General features: G+C 42.8%; 1 protein-coding gene and 1 long non-coding RNA gene across 2 annotated transcripts in view; one reads left to right on the forward strand and one right to left on the reverse strand.

Annotated features, from left to right (window-relative positions):
• The window catches only part of PARP1 (poly(ADP-ribose) polymerase 1), a 53,635-nt gene that overhangs the window by 9,102 nt on the left and 17,599 nt on the right, over positions 1 to 26,934 (forward strand). Inside the window, exons 2-12 of the mRNA XM_037895618.2 lie at positions 1,619 to 1,781; positions 3,349 to 3,467; positions 4,671 to 4,885; positions 14,186 to 14,282; positions 16,378 to 16,494; positions 17,441 to 17,617; positions 18,636 to 18,777; positions 20,231 to 20,371; positions 21,229 to 21,471; positions 22,854 to 22,922; positions 24,186 to 24,318. Coding sequence (XP_037751546.1) covers positions 1,619 to 1,781; positions 3,349 to 3,467; positions 4,671 to 4,885; positions 14,186 to 14,282; positions 16,378 to 16,494; positions 17,441 to 17,617; positions 18,636 to 18,777; positions 20,231 to 20,371; positions 21,229 to 21,471; positions 22,854 to 22,922; positions 24,186 to 24,318 — 1,616 coding nt within the window. The remainder of the gene's footprint in view (positions 1 to 1,618; positions 1,782 to 3,348; positions 3,468 to 4,670; positions 4,886 to 14,185; positions 14,283 to 16,377; positions 16,495 to 17,440; positions 17,618 to 18,635; positions 18,778 to 20,230; positions 20,372 to 21,228; positions 21,472 to 22,853; positions 22,923 to 24,185; positions 24,319 to 26,934) is intronic.
• Positions 22,496 to 26,934, reverse strand: part of LOC114022355 — a 32,492-nt gene continuing 28,053 nt past the window's right edge. The window contains exon 3 of the long non-coding RNA XR_006289793.1: positions 22,496 to 22,865. This is a non-coding gene — a long non-coding RNA (uncharacterized LOC114022355). The remainder of the gene's footprint in view (positions 22,866 to 26,934) is intronic.

Genomic DNA, 26,934 nt, shown 5'->3' on the forward strand with positions numbered 1-26,934 from the left:
AGAGGACTTTCTGTTTAAGCACTGACCTGGCCTGACCCTGCTTAGCAGTCAGACAGTTTGTCTGGCTGAAAGTAAGAGACACACACACCAGCTGATTAAGAAAAAATCCACAGTGATTATAATATGACTGCTATGGATGATATAAAAATAGTGACATCAAGAAGAGAGCTCTGTGTCCCCTGTAGAGATGGGAAGGGAATTCACTACTTTTACTGCCAGGAGGGAGGTGTGTAGAACAAGTGGAAAGAGGGAACAGAGTCTGTCTGATGAAGGCAGGGACAATGGGAGTCAGGAGTCCTAGGTTCTATTCCTGATTCTACCACTAATTCACCGTGTAGCTTTAAGTTCGGTGCCTCCATGCCCCATGAGGAAAACAGTGGGCTCTGTTTTACAATACCGGTGCTGCGTCTGTAAAAGGGTAATGAAACACATTTCTCTCCTCCCTACCCCCCACATACATACAGCATGAAAAGCCCTAAGGACAGTAAATTCAAAGCATTACTGAGCTGATAGTGATGTAGTCTGATGGTTTTAATTGGAAATTAAAGCTAATGTTTGCAGACGGATGAGACACCGTCCTTCTCAGATGTAAACCTCTCAGGTTAGGGATTACCTGCCAAACATCACACGTCCATTTTGCATATTAAAAATCAATGTTACCTAAAAGTGAGAGATCACACTCTCCTCTTCCCAAGGCTGCAAATGTTGCCAAAGCATCCTCTTCAGTACTTAGCAGGGGGCCCTCCGGTGCTTAACAGTGCTGCTCTGGCAGAGTGTGTGGGGTAAAACCAAAGGGCTCTGAGATGGAGCCCTCTTCTTCAAATGCAAAATAATTCTGGGAGTGAAGGTGTGATTATAAGGGAGCTGGGTTGAAACCTCAAGGCACCCTTGGAAAAGGGAAAAGTGTCACTGATTGGTGTGAAGATCTGAAGTATATTTCTTATCCGAATACATACAAAATACTCCCCATTCACCTACCCCTGCACACAAGCTTGGAAAAACAGGACCCTCACAGGTCACTTTATGGGCACATATGCAGTTAAGGCAAGTTGTAACCTCCCAGCTAAAATTAAGATCTCCCTGTTCACGTAGAGCTTGTTTTCAGATGGCTGTGCTGAACACTCCTCCAGGCGCCGTTTCTCACTTAGAATAGTGCTGTCATGATTCTGTCAGTGTTTTGTTTTGAGTAATGTGGGAAAGGGAAGAAAGTTAAGAGCTAGTTGTAACATGGGTGAAGTTCTCCCTCTGTAAAGCCCCCTTGTGACCCTGCTCTTAGTGGCAGGTCAGTTTAGTGGTACTGCCATAGGATTCTGAATTCTTGTACCTTGTCCCAAATCCCTGCGTGTGGTTAGAAAGAAAGTGTCTAGGGAAATATACAGAAGTGACTTTTTTCCTTTTGAGAAAAGGAGGACTTGCGGCACCTTAGAGACTAACAAATTTATTTGAGCATAAGCTTTTGTGAGCTCATGCTCAAATAAATTTGTTCATCTCTGAGGTGCCACAAGTACTCCTTTCCTTTTTGCGGATACAGACTAACACAGCTGCTACTCTGAAACCATTTTTCCTTTTGGGTATATCTGAATTTCCTCATCTTATCCTAATGTTGCTTTCTTCCTAGTCACCCATGTTTGATGGTAAAGTCCCCCATTGGCATCATTATACTTGTTTCTGGAAGCGGGCCCGACTCGTGTCCCATGCAGATGTTGATGGCTTCCCTGAGCTCCGATGGGAAGATCAGGAGAAAATCAAAAAAGCAATTGAAACTGGGGGAGCCGCAGCAGGTAAGTGACGCAAAAGTGATATTTACAGAGATTCAAGAGATTTAGAACCATCCTATCTATACTTGAGGGGATGTGATTATGGGTACTGGTTTTTTTGCTCACTGGCTGTGATGTCCCTTCAGATGGTGAAATCAGAACAATCACTGGAACTTTCTGGATTCTCAGTAATGACTAGGAGACTGACTGTATATACTGAACCCTGTGAGATAGTTAGAAAGTGACCAAACAGTGGAAAAAGCAAGGACATTGCATCACTAAATATACTTTTATTCACTTACTTGACTAGTGTAGTTTAGCTTCAATTAGCTGATACTAGTAAATGATCTGTAATGCACTGTGGAAAAGTAGTGATGATTTCACAGTAGGTCTCAGGTTACTAAGACATCACACCTACCAATATATCAGATCCAGAAAACATTAATAAAGATTGTATAAGCGCTGTATTAAGAGTTCAGTGCAATTAACTAAATGGTCAGGGAAATGACCAGATCCAGATTGGAAGTGGTTGGGTGAGTATAGGGTGCCTAGATGTTACAGTAATATGAATAATTTAATAAGAGTGCGGACTCAAACCATCAGTGTCCATACAACACAGGAATTGTGGGAGATTTGTAGATTGACGTCAGCCTCTCTGGCATATAACATATCAAAGAAAATGCATCCTGTATATGGAAAGGGGAGTTCTGTTTGAGGTGTGGCTATTTGGTTGACTCCAGTTCTGGTCAGGTCTTCAATAGCAATGTTTATTTATTTTATTTAATTTTATACTACTTCTAGAACAGACAGACAATGAAGCAATGAATTTTCACTACTGTGGCTCTTTTGGGTATTGTTGATCACTAATGTGGCTCCCAAACCACTGAGGGGCTGAGTATAACTGTTCTAAAATATACAGTTACATAAGCAGACTTCCACAATTCCTCCTTGCACACATACAGAACACTTGACTTTTTCCAAGTGCTTTTTAAACGTTAACTGGTTAATCCTCACAGTATGCATGTGAGCTATAGTTAAGCTATATCCCCTCATGACATATGGGGATACTGAAGCACAGAGGTGGTGATTTACCTCAGAGCAGCATATCAGCTCAGTGACAGAGCTGGAATCGAGCTTGAGTCCTCACTTTACACCTCTGACAGATCAGGCTTGTGTTCTTCAGAGTAGAAAGTTCATCTCTCATAGGGGTTGTTTTGTAAATGTGAAGTTGCAGGAACTAGTGTTGCAGCGTTATATGCTTTTTGACAAGTGCAGGTGAGAGATTGAGATTGTCTTCCCTAGTAGTGAAGACTGAGGTATAGGTGAGTAACCTTAGAAGTTGATTATGAGTCTACAGAGTTCCTAACGCTTCCTGTAGGATTCTGAATCGCAGAGAGGGCATTGTGGGTTTTGTCACTGTACCTATTTCTCTAAGTGTACTAGGCTGTGGTTGATTTGGCTTTGTTTCACGGCTAGTCTCTCACTATGTTTGTGCTGATTGTGGGGGATGATAAACAGTTGGGGAGACTTTTTAAAGAAATAAAATGAACAACTTTAGACGTTTAATAGTATTTTTGCTTCTGTTCTCCAGGTAAAGGCATTGACCAGGAGGGAGGTGGCAAGGCTGAGAAGAGTTTAAATGACTTCGCTGCAGAATATGCCAAGTCTAACAGAAGTACCTGCAAAGGTTGTGCACAGAAAATAGAAAAGGTAGAGACATACAGTTATTGGGTTTTTCCCCTTCCGGTCCAGGGCAACACAATTAATTCCATGAGTTCTGAACTATTGTTCTTTCTGTTGTTCTCTTTTTATATTATGGGTTTAAAAGATGCAGTACTTTCTCAGAAGAAATGCTCTGTTCTGAACAATTTGTCAACCCAAAGCTCTTGCACCGCAGTAGGGTCTCAAATCTGACCTCTTCAGAGCCTGGAAATTAGACCTGCTGACTTTTCCTTCTGTAAAGGAAAGAAAATATTTAATCAGTCCAGGCATTGGAGCTGATTGGCAGATTACTGCTGGTGTTTCTGCAGAGGAAAAGCCTGGAGAGAAGTTTTGGCTTCCCATTGTGGTACTGTAAATGTGTTTTTGTTCAGGAAGGCCAGGGGGTACTGCAGTTCTCCACTGACCCATCCCATCACTGTTTTGTAGGGTATGTCCTGCTCCTCCATATATAGGTATTTAAGAAATGCTAGCAAAATAAGGCTCTGAACCTGCAAGCACTATTTAATGTGAATAATCCCACCGATTACTCATATGCATAAATTTTCATGTGTGTTTGCAGGATTGGAGTCCAAATTTGCTTTTGAAATGAGGATTTCTGAGTGATTGTTTTGAATAGTATAGGCTGAACTGTAATTCAGAATACGATCTGGTCAGAAATCAGGCTGACTTCATTAGTTCTCACACGTTAATTTCTGGAGAACCAAAGTTTTATAATTTAAAATTCCTTGCATGGAGCCTGATCCTGCAGGGTTTGCTTGCTTGACCTCTGTAGGGCTACTTGCATGAGTGAACGTTGTTGGATTGGATCCAAAATGTAATTAGCTATTGTTGAGTTATTACTGAGCAAAAATTACTTGATTGAATTTTATTCTTTGCTTAGACTGGTTATGGGATTTCCCACAATTTTTTTTAAAGAAGTAGTAAGTATGGCCTGAGACTAAAAGAGAAAAGTTTAACTCAAAAAAGGAATTTTCAGAGCATGGGAAACCAGGGGGATTAGAATGAAAGTACTGGTGTAAATTTCAGCATGTGACTGCTAGCAGGTGATTGGTGGAACAGTTTCTACTACTCTACTATTTAAGAAGCATTACTTTTATAAAATCACCAGCCTATTTCTCTGAATTAACATTCAGGTCCTTCCCAGAGTGGCATCACAGCCACGCTTGTACTGTTGGTTTTTCTCTACTTCAGGGGCAGATCAGAATTTCCAAGAAGATGGTGCATCCCGAAAAGCCCCAACTGGGAATGATAGATAATTGGTACCATCCAAACTGCTTTGTGAGCCACCGAGCAGAACTGGGCTTTCTCCCTGCATTTGGAGCCAGTCAGCTCCAGGGCTTTGGGATGTTGAAAGCAGAGGATAAAGAAGATTTGAAAAAGCAGCTGCCTGCCATGAAGAGTGAAGGGTATGTGGGGGATGTAAGAGAGCCTGCTGGCTAGAAGATCCATGAAGACACACTGCATGTCTTCACAAATTCCGTGTTTTATATAGATAGGACTTTTTAATCTGTCTTAATCATTTATTGTTTGTATAGCAGTAGTGCCTAGAGGCCATAATCGGGGATTTAGAGCCTTGTTGTGCTAGGCACTGTGCACAGATAAAACAAGACACACCCTTGCCCTTAGGAGCTTGCAATCTAAATATCTCCCTTGGAAATACAGAGAGAGTGCAACCAAGGAACCATGACTTTCAAAACCGATCTAATATTTTGTGCCATAAAGTAGCAATCATGGGAGTGAGCAATAGGGAATGGATCACTTTCTGATTACCTGTTCTGTTCAATCCCTCTGGGGCACCTGGTATTGGCCGCTGTCGGAAGACAGGATGCTGGGCTAGATGGACCTTTGGTCTGACCCAGCATGGCCATTCTTATGCTCTCATGAGTTCAGTTGTAAAGACTCTGTGCTGCACTGTCTGGTGGTGGGGGTGGTAATGTTGTTCTCTTTATTTCTGATCTGTTGATTGAGAAGTGATTCCTTAGACTTTCGTTCCTCCTGTGCCACTGACTCATTGGGCTGTCCAGTTCCTCCATTGATTAAGTTACTCATTAGTTGTGGTACTTTTCAGGTGATGCCAGTGCATTCAGTATCTTCTTCACTGTCATATGCCCACTCTTCCTTGGCCTTCCTTCCTTAGGCACCGTGCTTGCTTAGCATGTTTTCCACCTTCCATAGGGTGTATGTCTCCCAGCTACCCGAGCTTGCTTTGATATATTCTAATGTGCCCTGCTCTGTCAGCTCCCTTGCTCTCGCATTTGTTGTTTTGTCTTTCCATGAAATGTGTAGCATCTTCCTCAGCTCTGTCTGAGACCTCCAGTCTCTTCTTAATAGCCACCGTCATTGGCCAAGCCTCTGTGCTATACAGTAGCATGCTCGGTACAGTCACATGGTACGATCTGACCGTTAGTTTGGTGTGGAGACCTCTGTTTGACCAGATGTTTCACCTTTCAGAAGTGGTGTTTGCTTTTCCTAATCTTGTATGAATATCATTATCGCACCCACCTTCAAATGTATTCACACTTCCCAGGTAGCGGAACTCTTCTACCTGTTGGACTTCTTTTCCATCCATGTAGGCCTTTGCATCTGCTGCCCACTTTTCTACCTTCATAATCTGGTTTTCTCTGTATTTACTTTCAATTCAATTGTTGCTGTTTCCTGTTCTACCTCTGGTATAAGGCAATCATTCCATTCCACATCCTATTTATTAAAGCATTGTTACTGGGAAAGCGACGGTCGTGTAACTCATTTTACACCACCTGCAATGTCTTTTGTTACCTGCGTCATCACCCAACCTATGGCAAATGCAAACAGGATTGGTGATAAGGCGTACCCTTGCCTAACTCCAGTCACAATATCGAACCACTCCCCCGGTCTGTATCTGACCTTACTGTGCATCTACTTCTGTCATATAAACTCCTTATTATGTTGATCAGTTTGTCTGGTATCCCATGGTTTCTAGCAATATTCCCTGGGGTGTCTCTGTGGGTATTATCAAAAACTTTCTTGAAGTCGATGAAGTTACGATGGATTTTTGCCAAGCAGTAACTTTTTCAATGAACTGTTGAAGAGTGAATATCTGTTCACAGCATGATCTACCTGGATGGAACCCACTCTGTACTCCTGGTAATATTTTATCCACTACCTTCTTAATTCTATTCAGCATAACAGTAGCCAATACTTGGCACTGTTATCAATCCCAGGCAATATCTTGCCAGTTCATGCACTGAGTAAGATCACCTTTTTTGGCAATGCCATGCTGATACCATCTGTCCAGTCTTGTAGAACTTGTTCTTTCACTCATATTTCGTTAGTTTTGTTAGCTGCTCAGTCAGAATTTCACCTCCCACCTCTAATTCCTCTGCTTGAATTCTGTCAACCCTAGGAGCTTTCCGCTGTTTGAGACCTTAGATGATTGCTTTAATTTCATCAGCTGTGTTTGGTCTCTCTTCTATTTTTAACTTAGCATTGGCATTTCTCTTGACCCTGTGCACGATCACTGGCCCTGGAGAGTTTAATATGGAATGAAAATGTTCCTTTTGTCATCTGGCTTGTTCTTCATGTGTTTTCAGCATCTGTCCATGAGAATCTCTGTGATGGTTGGATTCTTCGAGAGGTCTTTCATTATTCTATAGAGCTGCTTGAAATCTCCTCTCTGTGCTGCATCTTCTGCTTCTGCAGCCTTCTCCTGAACCCAGGCATTTCTGTCTTGCCTGCATCTTGTCTTTTTTGTCCTTTTCTTTGTTTCTTGCATATGCCTCTAAGAGTTCTTCCTGTGTCTTGCACTGTTCCTTTTTTGCCCTCAGAGCTTTCTGGTTCTCTGTCGTTGCCCATGTTCCAGATGTAAACCATGCATCTTTCTTTCTTCCTCTCCAGTGGTCCACTACTTCCTCTGCTGTCTCAACTACCATCTTCTTCCACTTTGATCATCTGTCTTCCAGACTTTCGTCAGGCTGGTCGTCTAAAACACTGGAATGGCTACTATATTGAGTCTGGAGTCTGATACGCATTTTTGTCCTTGAATGTCTCTGTTGCTGTAACACTCTCTTTATCCATCTTCCTGCTCTTTTTAAGTTTAAGTTGTAATTTGGCCGCTAAAAGATAATGGTCTGAGCCAACATCTGCTCTAACATTCCTCAAAGAAGGTGTCCCATCTCCTAGATATAAACACGGTCTGTCTGGTTGACAGTCGCATTGTCTGGTGATCTTCATGTAAACTTATGAATCTTCTTGTGCTGGAAATGACTGCCTCCTGTTTTAGGGTGTTTGTGCGAGAGAGATTCAAGAGCTTGTTTGCCATTATTAGTTCAGATGCCTTCTGCTACTGTGGCTGTGACTTCTTCCCAGACAGTAGCGATGTTGCCAAATTATGCAACAAAGTTGTCTGTCATCAACTTGGAAGTGCCAAACTATGACATCAAGACTTACATTCTATGAACAGGTGCAGCATCCTTTTCACTGTCACCTGCTGCATTTTGTTGGTGCATGTTCTTGGATTATTGTACATTTGGCATGTCACGTTTGCAGCCTGGCTCTTGTTGTTCTGTCATTCACTGGCTTCCACGCCAACAGAGTCTTCGCTGTGATTTTATCCAACACAATTCCTGCACCTCTTTCATGTGTTGCTCCTCCTGAGCATAAGATTACAGCACTTCAGACACAATCTTGCTACTCCCTGCTCATCTCGTCTCACTGACACCAAGTATGTTCAGGTGGTATTTTTTCATTCTTATTTCTTGCGTAACCTGTGCCAGCTTTCCCATGTAAAGGTACGTTCATTCTACATGCCTACTCTTGTTTCAGATTTAGTTGTCACGATTTGAGATCTCAAGATCTCTGCTTCCTTCCAGCTTTCCTTGAGATCTGTCATACTTGTGTCTTGGGCTCCATCTACACCAACTGCCCTCAAGTTTTGGTTTCACTGAACTGTTTCTGTTGTGGATAGGTTTTACCTGAGTGTGTCAGAAACTCAACTGCAGAACCCCCTCCTCTTTTATCAGGCTTGGAGTCATCACTGTTGCCAACAGAGGCAGAGTAGGAATTGATTGTCAGTCTTTTTTTTTTTTTTTTCCCTTCACCACTGATCTGTGTGACAGAAATTGAATCTAATTAAATTATAACTTATCTTGGGAACCCTCAGGGGGTCGCGAGGTTATTACGTGGGAGGTCTTGAGCTGTCAGCCTTCACCGCAAACCCCGCTTTGCCTCCAGCATGTATAGTGGTATTAAATGTATTTAAAAGTGTTTTTAATTTTTAAGGGGGGGTCGCACTCAGAGGATTGCTATGTGAAAGGGGTCACCAGTACAAAAGTTTGAGAACCACTGGTCTATGCTATACATTACAAAAGTCCCTCTCACACCAGTCTGCTCACCTTCCTAACCAACGCTTTCCCAGATGCAGTGAATTTGCAGAGTATCTGAGTTACAGCTGTTACAGGCCATTGATTGTAATGAATGCAGTTATTGCTGGGTAGTGCCAGGGAATTGGCCATCTTTACCCTTACCAGCTATTACCATTCTCAGGTGCAGAGAGCTGAAAGTCTATTATTGCATGCAGAGTAACACGTAAATCTAGTTGGATCAGTATATGACGGGTTTCCTTAGTTCCTTTGGAAGAGCATAAGAAGTTTCACTATGTAAATATTTCCTCTTGTCTGCTTTGGCTCTCCTTTCCAGGGGATTTTGGTGATTCTACTTGAACTGTGAAGCATTTACAATCAGAGGCCATGGATTTGTTTGCCAAGTTGCTGTATAAATAAAACATGAACCTAGAATCACAGTGCCTGGTGATATAGAGTGCAGCAGACTGAGGTCGCATACCAAGGTTTCTGGCCCTGTTGTCTTTGCTCATGTACAGGTTGGAAAGCAGCAAACGCAGTGGGCATGAAGGTGCCACATCCAGCTAGTGTGCCAGCTAGTCTTTCAACTCCAGTACCTTTTCTCCTGCTGTTTATGCTCGGTGGTCAAGCTACGGGTGCTAAGGATCAGCCAAGAAAGTAGCTGTGCATGTAGAAAAGGAGTCTAGCAAGCATTGGGAGTAATGTAGAATTCCCCTGCTTCCTCACTGCTGGCCTTTTGCAAAGAGAGAGGAAGAAATTCTCTTGAAGCCCAAAACTGGCTTGATTGACTGGAGAAGCTAATGTCCCAGAAGACTTGCCTCACACATTAGCTCATGCAGGAGAAATGAACTGAACGTCTTTTGTCTCCGATGCACCTTTTATTAAACCAGATGAGATTTTAACAATGAGCTTCAAAGATGCCTTTGGCTTCCCTTTTCAGAGCTCTGTTTGGACCCAAATGTTGTGTCTGTGACTGGAATACTGCATGCATCCTTCGCGCTTCCATCACACCCTCCATTGAGGAGCTCAAGGAGCATTGCACACATTCTGGAACTAAGTCTTGCAGCAGTTCTTGTAAGGGAGACAATCATAGATTGTGGGGTGGGGGACTGAGTAACAGAGAGTTTATAGCAAGAACTGGCTGGGAGTCTTCCATCAAAATAAAATGTGTATCAAAAATGGGAGGAAAACTTGATGCAACTGTTCCCTGTCTTTCTAGTCTGCCATAGTTGAGACTTGCCCATGGTCACACAATGATTCAGTGGCAGTGTTGGAGCTGGAACCCAGATCTCCTGAGTCCCAGCCCAGTACAATCTAGGCACAACACCCAATTTTCCTGTATGTGCTCTGGGTTTTCATCCCTAGTCTTAGGGGTGTAAAGTAGGTAGATGGATTTGCTGGACACTTTGCCTGACAATACCATATTGCAACAGCACAAGAAAAAGGTCGTGGCTATGTGCTGAAAGGTTCACCTTGTAGGGAGCACTGATGCGTGGTGCTGAGGGCTACATTGGCAACTTGCCGAAAGTCTAAAGGCTGCACCTCGTTTGAATATCAACTAGCGTATGCTCTAAAAATAAAGAGTAAATGTCTATAGCCCTAGAATTCTCTTATACGTTTATCTTTGTAGAGTAGAAATTGCTGTTTATTTGAGGCAGCTTTTACTGGGGAAAGAGAGGCTGTCCTCTCGATACCACTATCATACAGGGTTGGTTTAACTGCAGTGTTATATTAACCTGCAGGGGAATACCACTCACGCAAGGAACAAGAACAATCAGTTAATGCTTTGAAGAGGAGAGACTGAGGTGATGGTCTTTGCATTTCTCCCTTTTCAGACTGGCTGCTGGTTTTGCACCAGAATCTCCACTGCTGTTAGTATTTTTCATATGTTCTTCTTTCCGCAAGGAAGATCTGAGCTTGGATGCCTGATGTGGTGATCAGAAGACTCAGGATACACTACGCCAGTCCTCAGCCCTCTTCCCCTATCAGCTTTCTAAAAGTTTAAATAAACCCCATAGCTTAGATCCGGTAGGAAGGTGAGGAGAAAGTGGAACATTTCTGGTGGTGGCCTATGTCAGTTGGTCATAGGCCCCAGGCTTTTTAAGCAAGCCTTTTGCTATCTGCTGCCCAGATGTTAACTTACGACATACATTACTACTTCTGCCAGGAGAGAGTAATCCAGTGCTGCATATGGAGAGGAGAACCATCCAAAGACTTCATTAGCTGATGGGATGTGTGGGCACAGTGCCTTTCAGTGGTGTATTAGGCTTCTGGCTATTCATGTGCTGATTCTGTTTGCAGGGGAAAGTCTGATTACTACATAAGAGTGCTGCTTAACTTTCCCCTTGCCAAAAAGGAGGCATTTTAGGTACTAGCATGCTGATTCAACAAAGCACTTGAGCATATCCCTTAAAGTTCAACATATACTTCTTCCCTAGTCAATTAATGTAATGAACTGAAGCACAAAGTGCTTTGCTGAACTGGGCTTAAGTCGATAACCTTTTGCACAGGGTAGGTTTGGTGCAGGTGACAAATTTTGCAGAACTTCCAAAAGACTTCAATCGTTACAGCTAGTACGCAAAACCTACTCCCAAGTAGGAGGTCACCAGAGAGGTTCCTGGCGTGGCTCACTTGGTGAAGGGGCTGGATGGACTCATTCACTCTGCAAAAAAAAACCGAGGAGTACTTGTGGCACCTTAGAGACTAACAAATTTATTTGGTCATAAGCTTTCGTGGGCTAAAACCCACTTCATTGGATGCATGCAGTGGAAAATACCGTAGGAAGATATATATATATATATATATACACAAAGAACATGACAAAATGGGTGTTGCCATACCAGCTGTAATGAGACTAATCAATTAAGGTGGGCTGTTATCAGCAGGAGGAAAAAAAACTTTTGTAGTGATAATCAGGATGGCCCATTTCAAATAGTTGACAAGAAGGTGTGAGTAACAGTAGGGGGAAAAATTAGCATGGGGAAATAGTTTTTACTTTGTGTAATGACCCATCCACTCCCAGTCTTTATTCAAGCCTAATTTAATGGTGTCCAGTTCGCTAATTAATTCCAATTCTGTAGTTTCTCGTTGGAGTCTGTTTTTGAATTTTTTTTGTTGGAGAATTGTGACTTTTAGGTCTGAAATTGAATGACCAGGGAGCTTGAAGAGTTCTCTGACTGGTTTTTGAATGTTATAATTCTTGACATCTGATTTGTGTCCATTTATCCTTTTGCGTAGAGATTGTCTGGTTTGGCCAATGTACACGGCAGAGGGGCATTGCTGGCACATGATGGCATATATCACATTGGTAGATGTGCAGGTGAACGAGCCTCTGATAGTGTGGCTGATGTGATTAGTTCCTATGATGGTGTCCCTTGAATAGATATGTGGACAGAGTTGGCAGCGGGCTTTGTTGCAAGGATAGGTTCCTGGGTTCGTGTTTTTGTTGTGTGGTTGCTGGTGAGTATTTGCTTCAGGTTGGGGGGCTGTCTGTAAGCAAGGACTGGCCTGTCTCCCAAGATCTGTGAGAGTGAGGGATAATCTTTCAGGATAGGTTGTAGATCCTTGATGATGTGCTGGAGAGGTTTTAGTTGGGGGCTGAAGTTGACGGTTACCCCTCTGAAACCTGTCATTCATTCTGGTGGCAGTTGAAGGCCAGACTCTCTTAGCTTGTGCTTTTCTTGATATTCAGCTGCCCAGGTGAGTGAGTTGCAGGGGTGTTGGAAGGAACATGTGGCTTCTTTTGTGAAAAAAGTGATCTCCAGAATGTGGTGCAGCTTTTCTGCCTCATTCTGGGCCTCCCAGCTGGAGGTGATGGTTAGTGTGCGGGCATTTTACTGTGTAGCCATCTTATGAGGCCATCAAACCCTAGTCAGACTAATGGCCTCACTTATCTGAACAGGCAACTCAGTTGGAGAGAGATTGAGAGGAAGTGAATGCTTTCACATGCTAATTTGGTAGATGCTGTTGAGGGCTCTGGGGATTAGCCATTTCCCCCACAAGTGTGATTCCTAATTAGTAACAAATGCTTTTTAAAGGGCGGCTGCTGAGTCATAGTAAGTGAAACCAAAGTTTGGCTAAACTCTAGACCCTTGGCAGGTTTTATAAAGTCTAAATGCAATGGAAATATTTCTACAAATCTTTGAATTTTCATGAAAATGGATCCTTTAATATAAACATTTCCCTGCACTATTTAGACCCCAAACACTTCAAGATTGGGCTAGTTTATTTCCATTGTCAAAGCTGATAGAAGTGCAAAAAGGGTAAACCATGTAAAATGGTGATAAGTAGTTTCATAGGGAATGTTATTTTCACAATCTAAGGTGGTGGTAGAAACACAGGTACGGTCATTTTGTTCTTAAAAATACAACAAATGTGGCCTTGAATGGTAGGGAACCCGGAAGAATTAACCAGAGGTCAAAAGTACTGTGTATATGCATCCTATCTTGAGCTCTGGGTTAGTGTGGGTCCCTCTCCCTTGAGCTTTGTGAAATTCCCCCTTTCTCCCCAAAAGAGCGAAAACACTCTGAATTTTGGAACATATGTCAAGGCCACCATGGCCAAGAAAATGATCTGGAAATTTGTAAATTGTCTTCTGTGGGATCCCTTGTCCTTTTTGAAGTCCCCCCTTTTATTGGCTTTCTGAGCCAACGTTTTATACTAGAACTCCCAACAGCCAGTGCAGCTCCAGCCAACTTCAGTTAAACTGTTTGTGCAGAATTGTGCCCTAACACTGTGAGAATAGTGTCAACTTAAAACCAGGGGGCTGATATAAACTTTTCTCCTGTCTGATACTACATGGGTTTTAATCGAGGCCCTTGAAAGAAAACTGGCCTACCAAGGTCATTGTGTTTGCCACCCTTGACACTTCAAATTCAAGCAAAGTCTAAAATGAAAAGCCAGGTATTACTGATACATTATCCACTGATGTCCCTACTGTAAGGACTTGTATCTGTGCCAGCCATTACATTGATCTGAGAAAATGTATTGATTCCTACTGACTTTTTATTTTTTAAGTTAAGATGTTTCAAATAGTTAATACAGCCCCAGATTAATATCTCCTGAGGCTCTTGGGTGATGCAATTAATTTTTTTATATATACTTTTGCCAGTCTGTACAGGTCTCCAGTGGAAAACTGTTTTAAACAGGCATAGTCTGGTCATGATTTTCCATTATGGAGTCAAGAATTTTTGAGCAGATAATGCATTTATGTTGCATATTTAAGATCTAGCAGGAAGGAAATTTTTAAAATGAACTAGGGTTGCACAAATCAAAAGGTTAGTCTGTACGAAGTGTTCAGTTTCAATCTGCTGTAATCACAGTTGCTGCCAAACACTTGAATGACTTCCCTTCTGTGTGTTTCTCCGTTAGAAAGAGAAAAGGAGATGAAGTGGACGGAAATGTGACCTCAAAAAAGAAACAGAAAAAAGAAAAAGACAGAGAATCCAAGCAGGAGAAGCTGTTAAAGGTTTGTTGTTTGAGCTATCCCAAACTTTTAAAACTTTCTTTCCAAAATTTAGTGCTGTTGAAGGGTGCTGGGTTGACAGCCATGGCACGTAGAGTCCTATTTATTCACAGCTACAGGATCTAGAGTCTTATTGATTCACACAAGTACAGTGTGAACTGCAGCAATGCAAGCATCCCTGATGCTGCCCTGTTAGTATGCTTCATCTGTAAAGTGGTGAGACGCTAGTTCACTATGCAAGCCCGTTCAGACCTTGGCCCCTCAGAGAAGTTAAGACACTTGTGCTGTGGAACCTTTTTTGCCCCTGATAAGAGAGCACATCATTTCAAACAGGTCACCAAAAAGGTATTGGATGGTAGCGCTTTAAGTCCTCGCTGTTGGTGGCTGGATTTGAACGGGTGACCTAGAGGTGAAAGTCTCATCTTTCAGATAACTTGTTTTAGTCCTTTCTATGCCACTTTCTGGCTCCAGGGATGCTATTAAAACTGAATGTTGTTGCCTAAGATCTTGGAGCATATAAAATGTGAGAAGTTGAACAGAGACAAGGTGTGGAACTAGGTCAATGAGAAATAATATCACTTGCTCAGTTGCACCCTTTTGTGACTTACCTGTCCAGTTCTTCAGTATAAACTTTTGATAAATCCTAGCTTTGTGTATTTGGTTTAGGAAAGGCAGTGGAAAGACTTTCTGATTTGGTTTCAAGAATTTTATAGACATTAAACGTTTGGCGTAGATATCTTTTTCAAGAAAAAATTACCTACAGCTTTTCCTGAAATTGAAGTCTTAATAGTATGGCTATCACACAGCTTACATAGAGCAGAAAGGCCTTTTAGTTTTCTGCTGCTTTATTTTGCGATTTTAACTTGTTACATCCTTAGCAGAGCACACTGTTCACAATCTACAGATCCGGAAGGTTTCAACTGCTACAATTTATCATTCTGAGAATCAGGGTTGGTTTGGGGTTAAACTCTTAAATTCATCATGGTTTTTTGTTTTTGTTTTTTTTCTTAGTATGATGAACTCATTTGTCTTTTCTACTGAAACTAGAAATTACACTGTTTAACGTACATATCTGCTACCCATTATCGCCATGGTACAGAGAAAACCACACCTAAACACACACATGACAAATACATGTGCATTATTAGAAATGTCTCAAGTGATATTTTAGTGTCCAACATTCTGTCATTATCCTTCCCTTTTCTCCCTCTCAATGGAAAGTCCCAAAAGAAGAGTTTCTATATTTTTCCCTTTTTGCTGGATGTCTGACCTTTATAGTTCCTTTTTATAGGGGAGTGTGTGTATGTGGCCTCGTAGCTTAAAACTGGCAGTACGAGTCAGGATTTGTGGGCTCTACTTCTATCATGTGACCTGTTGTATTAATTTAGATGGAATATGTGGGCCTAAAGAGTCAGTGGTGTTTAACATGACCCCATCACTGTGCAACATTAAACAGAGTTAAACAAGGTTCAGGATTTGGTTTGCAGAGACCTCCGCCTACTGAGTACTGCTACAAACCTCATAAACATATTTTTGACCTTTTATTACAGGTACAGAAAAGAAGGAAAAACAGTTAAAGCATTTGAAATGTAAAATATTAAGTAAGATTTTCATTTGAACATTTATTGTTCCCTTTCCCTCCAACTGGATTTTTAAAAGGACTCCCCCAAGTCCCCAATTTGAGAATCTCTTAGATGGTATTAAAGATGGTAATAACTGTCCTTCCAAGGAAAAGAGAAGTTAGTTGAAATGGGCTGGAGCAGTTGTTGTTAAAGTCTGATCCCATTTCCTAGAAGACAAAACAAGACAAACACATACTAGGGGAGAGAAAAGCACAGCAGAGGGAGAAAATGCATCTTGTCTCTCTGGTGCTGACTTTCACTTGCAGCCTCACAGCTGGAAAAACACAGGTACAGCACACAATCTCATCAGTCACACCGAAACCTGACAGCTTGTAACCGCATTGGGCTGTTTGCAAGTGTTCCTTTTAGTTGCCTCTTTCTGGTTTGTTGGAAGCCTGACAGTAGCCTGCTACTTCAGGATTGCTCTTCTTGGACAGTGATTGCAAATATCCAAGCTACCAGGTTTTCCTCAACAGGAGCAGACAGAGTTGATTTGGAGCATCAAAGACGAGCTGAGAAAAGTCTGTTCCACTAATGACCTGAAAGAGCTGCTGATAGCCAACAAACAGGAAGTGCCTTCTGGGGAATCTGCTGTGAGTTGAGGTTTTATTTCTTTTATGAAAGTGACTGTCTGAATCCGTGAGGTTCATTCAGAGTGATGTTGCTAATGACAGCCAAAGGTCTGAAGCGAAATCCTATTGTAAAATCTCAAGAACAGAAAAATCAGTTGGATTGAACACTTGGCAGAGGTTTGCAAACTGCTCCATGCCCTTCTGGCATCAGATCTACTCTTTCTTCCCAGCAGCTTAATTACACTGAAAGAAGCTAAAACTACATTTAAGCCTTTCCTAATGTTACTTATTCACATAAGTAATTACTGTAGTTGCCACAGTGTTGTGAATGGGATAGGAAGTGGCCTTTGCAATCTGCGTTGGAAGGTGTGAGCCATCTCTGACTTGGAGTATTTACATTTCCTAAAGCAGTGCTAAAGCCTCACGGGTGTTGGGGGGGATGGAGAGGGGCGGGGGGGACCAGGGATGGGATGGGGTAGGATGGCTACAGTAGGTCTCTAGGATTAAAATGGTCAAGGACCATTTTCCAGGGAGGAAGATTGGATTATTATGGACTATGCACTGACAGCTAAATACTGTGTAACCAAATGTAACACCCATCCTCCAGCAACATTTTTAACTTATTCCAGTGGAAGTGTGCTTAGCACTTTACAATAAACATGCTGTCTCAGACACAGAGCAGAAGCCTGGTCCTGAGGAGACGACAGTCCAAAGGCACAAGTGGGTGCCTGTGTGTGGACAGGCAAACTTAGTGACATATGGTCAAGGCTTTGTGCCACAAGTAGTTTTGAGGAATGTGTTTTTATTTATAAGCTAGTTATAGATTCAGCAAGTAACTCTGTCTTCAGGCCAAGGTATTCAGATGTGTGTGAGTTTGCTGGATTCTCTGACACAGTATACTATGTGCTTGCTGTGTGTGCTTCCACTGTTACCCTGGCGTGATTTGTTTGCGTCCCTGTTGCTTTAGCTCTTGGACCGAGTAGCAGATGGGATGGCATTCGGAGCTCTGCTTCCCTGTGAGGAGTGCAAGGGGCAGTTTGTGTTCAAGAGTGATGCATACTACTGCTCAGGGGATATCACTGCCTGGACGAAATGTGTTGCCAAAACACAGACTCCCAACAGGAAGGAATGGATAATCCCAAAGGTAGACGCAGCAAACTTAACTATCTGAAACTCAGGCTTTTAATTCTTAAATTACTCTATTGCTCGTGGAAGGGAAGAATAAATATTAATGCCACAACTTGGTATTAGTGGGCAGGGCATACTGCAGCTTCTGTGCACCTCTGCCTCTGAGAATGGGAAGAGCTGCTCATAGCTAATGCACAGGGGAGATTGTTTTACAGTAGCAGTGGGATGGAGAGATGTCATTTCTTCCATTCCAGAACTTTGGGCCTCTCCAATTTGTCCCGCTGTTGCAAGAGTGACTTGTGGTTTGGGTCTGTGATTTTTAGTGTAATTCCTAATAACTGGCTCATTTTGCTGTTTTAATTTTTCCTTTCTAACTGAGACAAGTGATTCTAATTCTGTGCTCTCAGAATTTCAGATGCTAATGTCTGAATGCCAGAACACTGTAAGCAATTATCGTCTTAAAATAAACGGCTATGCAGTTTCCTCTGATTTCCCTCTGAATTGGAAAAAGCATTTTCAGAGACCGTGTTCATGACTTTTAATGACTTTTTAATCAGGGCGTTTAAAAAAAAAAATTGCAACTCCTGCAGCAGAAATGTTGGTGAAATATCAACTGAAAAAACCAAGGTTTTTCCTCCAGTTTGTTTTAAACACTACACTGAGGAGAAAGAGCAAATGTGTCTGGGGAATTAGGTTCTTATGTAACAGGAGGCAGAGTTCTCTAATAGTTAGGGAAGGGGAAGTGCTAGGACTCCTGATTCTATTCCTGACTGTCACTAAATTGCTGTTTTGACCTTGAGCAAGTCACTTAACCTTTCTGTGCCTTAGTTTCTCAATCAGTAAAATGGGATAATTACCAACTTTGCATGGGAGGTTGTGTGGCTTATATAATGAATTGACTGTGAACCACGTTGAGATCCATGTAAGAATCTTTCAGTAGTAAATGCCAAGATCTGACCAATACTGAATTTAGTCTTTTAACTCTGTAACAGTATTAGTAGGTTTTAAAGTCTTCTTATAATGCTGCCCCCCAGGAGTTCCGGGAAATCTCCTACCTGAAGAAATTTAAGTGTAAAAAGCAAGACAGAGCATTCCCTCCAGAGTCTGTGGCTGTGAATGCAGTGCTTCCAGCAACAGCTTCTGCTCCTTTGACAGAGAAGGCGTCTGTGCCAGCAGGTACATGACTCGCTAGGTGGTGTTCAGAGCCAGGAGAGACTGGTTTGAATGGGAATACGTGTCTATCCAGTTGTTGGAGACAAATAACATTCACTTTATGCTTTCCCTAGTGTGGCAATGGGGAGGGGAATGGCAGGTGTCAGTGCTGCCTATGGGATTTCTCCTGACACTCTACTGGCAAGGAGGCATTGATTGGTCTTTTGAGAAGCCATGGCTTCAGTGTGCGACCTGCTCCCCGAGCTCACTCCACAAAGCTCCTTCCTGTTGCTCCACTCAGTCACTTGTCTGCTGTACTGCACTTCAGGAAGGGGAACGTGGATGGCCAATCACATGGTGTCCCTGAAGTGCACTGCAGTATATTGTACTCCTCCTTCTGCTCCAACATCAGGCTGAATCACCATGGTGAGAAGCAGAGGCAGTCTCTTCTGTTCCTCACCCCTGATGTGGATAGATCCCAGCTTCAGTCTGTGGACAAATGTATTTGAGATCCAGGTTATGCTTTAACAAGTCACCTAGGAGTTTTAAAGGTTGAACTGCCCCTTGGGATCCCCTTTCCCTGCCACGTTTATAACTGTGTTTGTGGAGAGCTCATACAACTCCTTGGGCAGTGTGACTAGGGTTCAAATGAAACATTTAATTGGGTGGCTTCTTGCTTGATTTTGTAAGGAGCATCCATAGACCTTTGAATCACATATTCCACATCCAGAATTAAACTGTTAGGGCAGTAGCTTGTTTGAAATCATCACTTATTTGCATTTGGCTTACCAGTCATTGGCTTCTCTCACTTAATGGTTATTACCTCTACCCTCTTGATCCCAGACTCCTCCAACATTACCCATCTACTTATCAATAGGAGCTACTTTGATTTATTCAGCCCTCAGCACTTGTAACAGTCTTCAGTGTTACTGTGATATGTTTCAGTGTTTGTGGCTGTCTAGACTGCAAAATCTATTACAGGTGTGTTTGATCTATAACATGATAGTGCTCCAGCTGTGTTACCACTTCGATCCTGAGCGGTTACAGAGCTAAGACAGCTCAGTATCATATCTGTTTCACAGTCTGGTCTCATCTAGACATCCTCCCTCTCCAGTTCCCCCAAAGCAGCTTTTCAATGAAGGAGGTGCCCTTTGTGGCTTAAATGTTACCTTTTGGTTTCTCTTGGGTCCTCCCTTCACTGTACATGGGAAAGGGAAGCTATGTTAGCACTTCATAGCCAACAGTATGCAAGCAGTGTCTGCTGGGAAGGTGCCAGTGCCAGGGTAAAACCCTTTTCATTTCTCCGCCCCTCTTCCCAGGAAGCTTACTGTACATTGAGTTATGCTGGCTTGTAGGTGCTCTGTACTAGGGGAGGATGAACTCTTGTGACAGTTGCTCAGAGTATCAGATTCAGGATCTGTGGGTTTGGTGCTCAGTGCTCTTTACTTACATGATGTTTTTATTTCTGAACAACTAGATAAGCCATTATCCAGCATGAAGATTTTGACCCTTGGAAAATTATCCAGGAACAAGGAAGAAGTGAAGGCTATAATTGAGGACCTGGGCGGAAAGGTGACAGGGACAGCAAACAAGGCTACCCTGTGCATCAGCACACAAAGTGAGGAACAGTGCTATATCAACAGCAGCCTTAGGACTTGGGAGTTAGGAGATTATAGAGGCCATAGTTAAATTCCTGTGTAAAGGCTGGAGGTGACATTCTGTTGAACCATGTTTGGATAGTGTTTTTTTTTTCATATTCTTGGAAAAGTGAATAAAAGTATACTTTGTAAGCATGACTTTCTATAGCGCTCTTAGTTCTGAGTGGTGATCTAGCGTTTTCCTGACTCTGCAGTAGAACTGATGTCTACTGGAATAGGTATATTTCTGTTTTGGATTTGAAAGGACTAGACTGTGTTTTAATTGTGAGGTGACTTCTTTTATGTAACTGGTAGCTGAGGTTGATATAGGTATCTACATGTCAAATTTGAGGTGGGGCGTAACTATTTAATAGCATTCATTCACGGCCTCGTTGTGACTATTTCAATGTTAGGTCCTGCTCCCACTGAAGTAATAGCAAAACTGTTGACTTCAAAGGTGCAATATCAGGCCCTTATGGTGTAGGGGAGAAATGTCCCTGATAGACAGTTGGCCTGTAGAATGCTACCACAGGCCTCATCGGAGCAGCTCCCACCAAGCCCCTGGCCCAGCTGGGAGGTGAGGCAGGGTTTGAAATCCAGAAAGTCACTGTGCAACAGGTAACTTTGTTTTAGCCTAGACAAGGCTGTTGGGGATTTTGTTTGGGGCAGGGTGTGGAACATGCAAAGCGCCTCTTTAAAACATTACAAAGCCTGGACCAGCACAGCAGGGCTAGAATCCGAGCGTCTCAGAAGGGCTCCGCGCTGTCTTTGTCACTGTAACGTTTGCTCCAGGAAACTTGGATTACAGTTTCGCTGACTCTTATCCCCCTCCTTGCAGAGGAAATTGAGAAAATGACCAAGAAGATGGAAGAAGTGAAGGAGGCCAAAGTCCGAGTGGTCTCAGAACAGTTTCTGCAGGATGTGAAATCCTCCAGCAAGGGCTTCCAGGAGCTCCTGTCGCTGCATGCGCTCTCGCCTTGGGGTGCAGAGGTGAAGCAGGAGCACACGGAGACGTCCCTGGGAGGAAAGTCCAGCGGGCTCCCAAACATGAAGAGTGCTGGGAAGGTCAAGGAAGAGCAAGGTGAGAAACACAATGACTCTTATCTCCACAGGAGCGTTTGTTACCGTGTGTTTAAGCATTGCTTTACCCTTCCATAGCGTGCCTCTTGTGTGAGGGTCTGAGGAGAATGGGTGGGCTCCTCACACAGCATAGGTACCCTGGCTATAGTCCAAACTCATCCCTTTCCCAAAATTGGGCCCTTATTCTTTCTTCGAGTAACAAAGCCCCAAGGCCAGACCAGCCTCAATGTCCAAACTCCCTCCTGAACGGGCTGTTCGTAGAGTTTCTCCCTGCCATACTACCTCTCCCTTTTCTAGCTCACTCTTGCCTGGGAGAGAGAGAGACGGCCTCTGGTATTCCTTAGTTTGAAATAACACTGGGGGAGCCAATGACATAACTCTGCTTCTCTATCCTTATACCCTGAGATACTCTGCTGGTATAAATCCACACACCCCTATGCTCTGTGACTTACTCTGGGTCATATATTGAGTGGCAGAACCCAAGATTCCTGGGTTCTCAGTCCCATGCTCTACCAGACACCCAAAATATAGTGATTCTTTCAACAAAATAAATCTGTTAATACTGGTGACAGTCCCCATCTGAGCAATAGGCAAGCTCAGGTACAAACATAGGCTTTTACATAGGGTCCAAGATGAGTAGGTAAGTTCAATGTATATAAATTAAACTTCAGAAACAATTGCACTGAGTTCAGCCTTGTGAATTTATCATCATTCTAGCTAATGTGCAAAAGTTGTACACACACATTGTAGAGAGACCACTACCCTGTGATGCTGAGTTCATGGGGCACATTTGAGACTGTTAAGGAGGCCTGTATAATGTCTCTGTCTAGAGACAGCCAGTGCTACACAATAGCTTCCTCTTCCATCCATTTCTCTGGTGTGTGAATGTGCTGTCTCCATGGATCCTTCCAACCTTTGATTGCTCAGAGGTGAGGAACAGAGTTCATGACCCCCAAAATTAAATTTTCACCACATGTTGTATGTTGCATTAACAGCCTGGCCCACAGCAGCAGAATCTGAATGTTTCGTTCATAAACAATTGTCCGGGTTTTAATTTATGGAGGCAACTCTCACCAAAATTCTAGCAGGATAACTAACACATTCCACCTGTTTGGTGGGGGCAGGGGAGAAGACAGGATGGCCAGTTCCCAGGTTAGATCACGTAAAGTGCAGTGTAGCTGGAAGTCAAAGTGCAGTGACTTTCTAACATTGCTTTAGAAGAGCAGTGTGCTTTATAGAGGTGGAACCTGTCAGTGTGAATCCAGACAGGATGAAAACTACTCTACTGCTTTTAAAGAACTTGAGCATTGATTCAAGGAGAGTTCTTCAGACAATCCTGCTTTATCTGATTAAAAATGTAAGTCTTCCCATCTCTTTCTTCAGGAACCAGCAAGTCTGAAAAGAAAATGAAGTTAACAGTTAAAGGAGGAGCAGCAGTGGATCCTGATTCAGGTGAGTGCTGAAAACCAGCTGTGCCTCCAACCATCCTAGCCAGAGTCTGATCAGTTTGAATCCATGTGTTCACATCGCAGTCCCCATCAATACCCAGCCCTAGCCGGGGAAGCTACTGATCCAATCAGTGGACCAAATTCTATGTTTTAAATTCTCCTCTGCAAAAGAACCATGATGGCCCACACCTGAGATTTGAGTGCTCTTTGGTTCCCAGTGAGGTACCTAGGAGTTGTGGATTCTCAGCACCTTTCGCGCTGCCTACCCCATAGAAGAAACATTTGCTTGGTGAAATGTTTAATGCTGGTGCTCATCCTGCATATGCATAGAAATAACAATGGCTTTTCCATTGTCTTCATGCATAAGAACGGCCATAATGGATCAGACCAAAGGTCCATCTAGCCCAGTATCCTGTCTTCTGACAGTGACCAGTTCCAGATGTCCCAGAGGGAATGAACAGAACAGGGTTCTTTTTTGAACCCTGTTATAGTGTTGGCCTTCACAACATCCTCTGGCAAGGAGTTCCACAGGTTGACTGTGTGTTGTGTAAAAAAATACTTCCTTTTGTTTGTGTTAAACCTGCTGCCTATTAATTTCATTTGGTGACCCCTAGTTCTTGTGTTCTGAGAAGGAGTAAATAACACTTCCTTATTTACTTTCTCCATGACAGTCCATGATTTTATAGACCTCTATCGTATCCCCCATTAGTCGTCTCTTTTCCAAGCTGAAAAGTCCCAGTCTTATTAATCTTTTCTCATATGGAAGCCGTTCCATACCTCTAATAATTTTTGTTGCCCTTTTTCTGAACCTCTTCCAATTCCAATATATCTTTTTTGAGATGGGGCGACCACATCTGCACACAGTATTCAAGATGTGGGTGTACCATGGATTTATATAGAGGCAATATGATATTTTCTGTCTTATTATCTATCCTTAATGATTCACAGCCTTCTGTTTGTTTTTCTGACTGCCGCTGCACATTGAGTGGATGTTTTCAGTGAACTATCCACAGTGACTCCAAGATCTCTTTCTTTAGATCCTGTCATTTTATATGTATAGTTTGGATTATGTTTTCCAATGTGCATTACTTTGCACTTACCAACACTGAATTTAATCTGTCATTTTGTTGCCCAGTCACCCAGTTTTGTGCCCGTGTGTCTTAATATTTCTTGGTTAAGTCTGCATACACAAAATTAGTCTGAATAAGGAAAGGAGATACAAAATGACTACCCCACCCTGGCTCTAATTCACTACCTCTCTTCGTAGGTTTGGAGGACTCTGCTCATGTCTTTGAAAAGAGTGGTAAAATATTCAGTGCCACGCTCGGCTTGGTAGATATTGTCAGAGGAACCAATTCCTATTATAAACTGCAGCTACTGGAGGATGACAGAGAGATCAGGTGGGTTTAATTTCCCATGGAAATGTGGGGGTTTTTACAGTAAATTTTTTTTTTTAACAACTGCCAGATATAAATAGAAATGTCTTCATGGCTTCTTTTAAAAATTTCTGTGATGTTTGTTTTGTTCTGTATGGAAAAGTTCCTTTGTAGTTCTGGAAACCCAACTACATCAACATCGCGTAAGTGCATGAGAACATGGAAGTGAAACTGACCAATGCAGTTTCATTTTTGCCAAATAAACTGAGATGAGAAAAAAAGTAAACCTACAGGGTGAAATGGAAATTAGGAATTGATAAGCACCTGAGCAAGTGTGGTTTGTGCTCAGTTCCACTGACAGTGAAAACATCCCAGATTGAGCAGTTGGGGTTTTTCAGATATAGAATTAGGGTTAATTAAATGATGTACACCCAAACTATAATGTCCTGGGACCGGTGTCTCAGCATTCAAGAGCAGCAAGGCAGGATTTGGCACAAGTATGCCCATTTTATTTTGGGACATTGTTTATGAAGAGACGTGCAGGTTGCATTTTTTTTCCCTCTAACTCCTGTTTGGTGCAAGATGACTGTGAAGCCTCTGGAGGCCAGCTCAGTTTCAGGCTTCTCCACATCTGTGTAAGCATGTAGAAATCAGTACCCTGAGGTTTGGCAAGGTGTATTGAAATGGGCCAGGAAGCATCATGCCCCGTCTCGGTCAAGCATACATCAGAATTGTGCACATGCTATACTGTTGAAGAAGGTGCAGTCAAGAGGGCCTTGGGGAAAATTGATTCTCTAGGAGCAGAGAGAATGCACAATAGGGCTGCAGATAAGCTGCCTAGTTCAGCTGTGGATGACTTATACTTTAAATTGGACTCTTGTTACCAGTTCCCATATCTGGATTTGTGATTGGTATGGGATGAAATTTCAGGGCTGGTATTCAGTGCTGACAAATCAGAAAAATTGATTAACCGTATGTCTACAAATCATGCAAAAACTCTTTTAAGATGGTGCCAGTACCACAGCTGGACTTGTAAATGATTGTATTTTGACAGTTTCTCTCTTTAAATTTAGACCATGATTTGGAGTCTTGCCTAGTTAGTGAATAGTTTAAAGTTGTGCATGCTTAACAAGGATTTCCTAGCGGCTGTTTTGAAAATGTCTGACCACAGTAAGCTGAAATTTGCGTTATTCTGTTCAGTTTCCACATTACACAAAGCAAAAATTAGCCATAGCAGTGACTGGATATAGGCAGTGGAGTTGTAGCGCCATAAAATATGACATTGGGCAACCACACAAATGGGAATTTTGGGCTTTCCACTTGCTCGCTTCATTCTGGGTTGCTACTTTGACTATTGAATTCCTTGTTTCTCTCCTTTTATGTGTCAGACACTTTGGATCCTTTGTCTGTGCAGTCACGAGAGTTGATTCTGTCTCTCCCCCTGAACCCCAAGAGCCGTCAGAATCTCTTTGAATAACTGTCTCATCTGGCTCCACTATAGACCAGTTCAGCCTTGGTGTAAGCAGGCACAACTCTGACTCTCTCAAATGGAAGTTGAACCCTCTTACAGTGCTGCTGCTTATGGCAAACACTTAATGATTAGTGGTGAAATCTGACATTTGTAGCCATGCCCCCTATGTTTTTGAATGTGATGTAAAGTTGGGCATTGATAACAAAAGAGCACTGAAATCCTAATTAATCTTACTCTGCAGTATTGTCTTCTTTAGCCCGCAGTAGAGCCCAAACATGTTAGTTGATTGCAAGATAGAGGCTGATCCCTTTCCCAAAGACATGTAATGTAAAATGACAGATGAGTAAAGGGTGGGGAGAAAGGGATACAGCACACAAGCAAAGCAATCAGACTAGTGTATCGATGTTAAAGGTTTTCTGGGTGTGTAGGTGGGAGGACTGGATGGCACAGGTGACTAGTGACGGACTATAGAGCTGAACTGGCAGACTAGAGATGAGAGGTTCACGTTGGTAGTGAGCAAAATATGTTGTACCGTTTGGTTGCTGTTGTTGGGCGTCAATGATGAAACAAGGTTAGTTTTAATCCAGGTCCCATAGGTAGGGCCCTACCAAATTCACCACCATGAAAAACACGTCACAGACCGTGAAATCAGATCTCCCCCATTAAATCTAGTTATTGTAGGAGAGGGGCAGGGCTGGAGGTGCCCCAACTGGGGTCTCCTACTGTGCACCAGGCTCTAGTGGCTAGTCCCAGCAGGGCTGGGGAGAGACGGGACGACTTCTTCCCCTGTACGGCCGCACTCCAGGAGAGATCAGACCTACCTCCAGGTACCTCCCTCAGCTTCAGGAAACTCCACTGCTGTGCTGTCTTTAGTGCCCAGATCTGAAGGCAGCGCAGAAGTGAGGGTGGCAATCCTGCGAACCCCCTACAACAGCTTTAGCAACCCTCTTTTGGGTCAGGATCCCCCACGGTTACAACACCATGAAATTTCAGATGTGAACATCTGAAACCATGAAACAGACTATTTTTAAAATCCCACGGCCCTGAAATTGACCAAAATGGACTGTGAATTTGGTAGGGCCCAAGTGCCAGCATCTCAGCCACAATGGACACCAGGTGGCACCTTTGTTGGCGTCTCCTGAGATTGCAAAGGGTTGCCTGGCTCTCTG

The sequence above is a fragment of the Chelonia mydas genome, chromosome 3, assembly GCF_015237465.2.
Source record: "Chelonia mydas isolate rCheMyd1 chromosome 3, rCheMyd1.pri.v2, whole genome shotgun sequence".
In the NCBI taxonomy this organism is placed as follows: Eukaryota; Metazoa; Chordata; order Testudines; family Cheloniidae; genus Chelonia; species Chelonia mydas.